We start from the raw sequence: 2,500 nt of genomic DNA, 5'->3' as shown, positions 1-2,500 counted from the left end.
GGTGCGTTCAGGTGTGTGTTGCAGTATGTGTGTCTCACAATACCTGGTTGGAACCTGACTCACCTGTGTTCTGTGTCCAGGACTGGTCTGTTTACACCTGACATGGCGTTTGAGACAATCGTGAAGCGTCAGATCGCTCAGATCAAAGAGCCGTGTCAGAAATGTGTCGACATGGTGATCAGTGAGCTGGTGAACACCGTCAGGCAGTGTACACAAAAGGTACTACTACTAGTAGTACTACTACTGCTACTGCTTTGGTTTCACATAACATTTCCTGTTGTTCTCAATCTTTGACCTCTGACCTCTATGTTGTTCACAGTTAGCTCAATATCCAATGCTCAGAGAGGAGATGGAGAGAATTGTCACTCAGCACATCAGAGACCGAGAGAGTCGCACCAAAAACCAGGTCTGTCACATGATCACTGCTTCATGTTTCTGACACCAGCTGGGTACACAGTCTGATTCATCCCTTCATATTCATCCTTTATATTCATCCCGTCATTATTCATCCCTCATATTCATCCTTTCATTGTTCATCCTTCATATTGATTCTGTCATTCTTCATCCTTCATATTCATCCTTTCATTGTTCATCCTTCATATTGATTCTGTCATTCTTCATCCTTCATATTGATTCTGTCATTCTTCATCCTTCATATTGATTCTGTCATTCTTCATCCTTCATATTCATCCTTTCATTGTTCATCCTTCGTATTGATTCTGTCATTCTTCATCCTTCATATTCATCCTTTCATTATTCATCCTTTCATTGTTCATCCTTCATATTGATTCTGTCATTCTTCATCCTTCATATTCATCCTTTCATTATTCATCCTTTCATTCTTCATCCTTCATATTGATTCTGTCATTCTTCATCCTTCATATTCATCCTTCATATTCATCCCGTCATTACTCATCCCTCATATTCATCCTTTCATTGTTCATCCTTCATATTCATCCTTTCATTATTCATCCTTTCATTGTTCATCCTTCATATTGATTCTGTCATTCTTCATCCTTCATATTCATCCTTTCATTCTTCATCCTTCATATTCATCCTTTCATTATTCATCCTTCATATTCATCCTGTCATCATTCATTCTTCATATTCATCCTTTCATTATTCATCCTTCGTATTCATCCTTTCATATTCACACTGTCATTATTCATTCTTCATAGTCATCCTTTCATATTCATCCTTCATATTCATACTGTCATTATTCATCCTTTCATTGTTCATCCTTTCATTGTTCCTCATTTGTATTCATCCTTCATATTCATCCTCTCATTATTCATCCTTTTATTGTTCATCATTCACATTCATCCTTTCATTATTCATCCTTTTATTGTTCATCATTCACATTCATCCTTCGTATTCATCCTTCATATTCATCCTCTCATTATTCATCCTTCGTATTCATCCTTCCATTATTCATCCTTTTATTATTCATCCCTCACATTCATCCTTTCATTATTCATCCTTCGTATTCATCCTTTCATATTCATCCTGTCATTATTCATTCTTCATATTCATCCTTTCATATTCATCATTTCATTATTCAGCCTTCATATTCATCCTGTCATTATTCATCCTTCATATTCATCCTTTCATTGTTCATCCTTTCATTGTTCATCCTTCGTATTCATCCTTCATATTCATCCTTTCTATTCATCTTTCATGAAGTGAGCTGTGAGCCTGTCCGTAGATCCTCACCTGTCTGTCTGTCTCTACCTGTCTGTCTCTTCCTGTCTTTCTCTACCTGTCTTTCTCTACCTGTCTGTCTGTCTCTATGTGTGTGTCTATTCCTGTCTGTCTCTTTGTGTGTGTCTCTACCTGTGTGTCTCTACCTGTCTGTCTGTCTGTCTCAACCTGTCTGTCTCTACGTGTGTGTCTCTACCTGTCTGTCTCTACGTGTGTGTCTCTATCTGTCCGTCTCTATGTGTGTGTCTCTTTCTGTCTGCCTGTCTCTTCCTGTCTTTCTCTACCTGTCTGTCTCTTCCTGTCTGTGTGTTTCTTCCTGTCTTTCTTTACCTGTCTGTCTCTTCCTGTCTGTCTCTACCTGTCTGTCTCTTCCTGTCTGTCTCTACCTGCCTGTCTGTCTCTACCTGTCTGTCTCTTCCTGTCTGTCTCCACCTGTCTGTCTGTCTCTTCCCGTCTGCCTCTTCCCGTCTGTCTCTACCTGTCTGTCTCTACCTGTCTGTCTCTTCCTGTCTGTCTCTACCTGTCTGTCTGTCTCTACCTGTCTTTCTGTCTCTACCTGTCTGTCTCTACCTGTCTGTCTCTTCCTGTCTGTCTCTACCTGTCTGTCTCTTCCTGTCTGTCTCTACCTGTCTGTCTCTACCTGTCTGTCTCTTCCTGTCTGTCTCTTCCTGTCTGTCTCTACCTGTCTTTCTCTACCTGTCTGTCTGTCTCTTCCTGTCTGTCTCTACCTGTCTGTCTCTACCTGTCTGTCTCTTCCTGTCTGTCTCTACCTGTCTGTCTCTACCTGTCTGTCTCTACC

At 40.4% G+C, this 2,500-nt stretch overlaps 1 protein-coding gene across 4 annotated transcripts in view; it reads left to right on the top strand.

Annotated features, from left to right (window-relative positions):
• LOC130169339 (dynamin-1-like) overlaps positions 1-2,500 on the top strand; it is a 20,514-nt gene that overhangs the window by 6,791 nt on the left and 11,223 nt on the right. For all 4 annotated transcript variants that reach the window (XM_056376006.1, XM_056376008.1, XM_056376005.1 and 1 more), the window contains exons 10-11: positions 81-219; positions 320-406. In XM_056376006.1, the coding sequence (XP_056231981.1) occupies positions 81-219; positions 320-406 (226 nt within the window). The remainder of the gene's footprint in view (positions 1-80; positions 220-319; positions 407-2,500) is intronic.

This window comes from Seriola aureovittata, chromosome 5 (assembly GCF_021018895.1).
Source record: "Seriola aureovittata isolate HTS-2021-v1 ecotype China chromosome 5, ASM2101889v1, whole genome shotgun sequence".
NCBI lineage: Eukaryota > Metazoa > Chordata > Actinopteri > Carangiformes > Carangidae > Seriola > Seriola aureovittata.
Note: the sequence above shows the minus strand (reverse complement) of the source record. Positions and strands in the feature narration are given on the sequence as shown.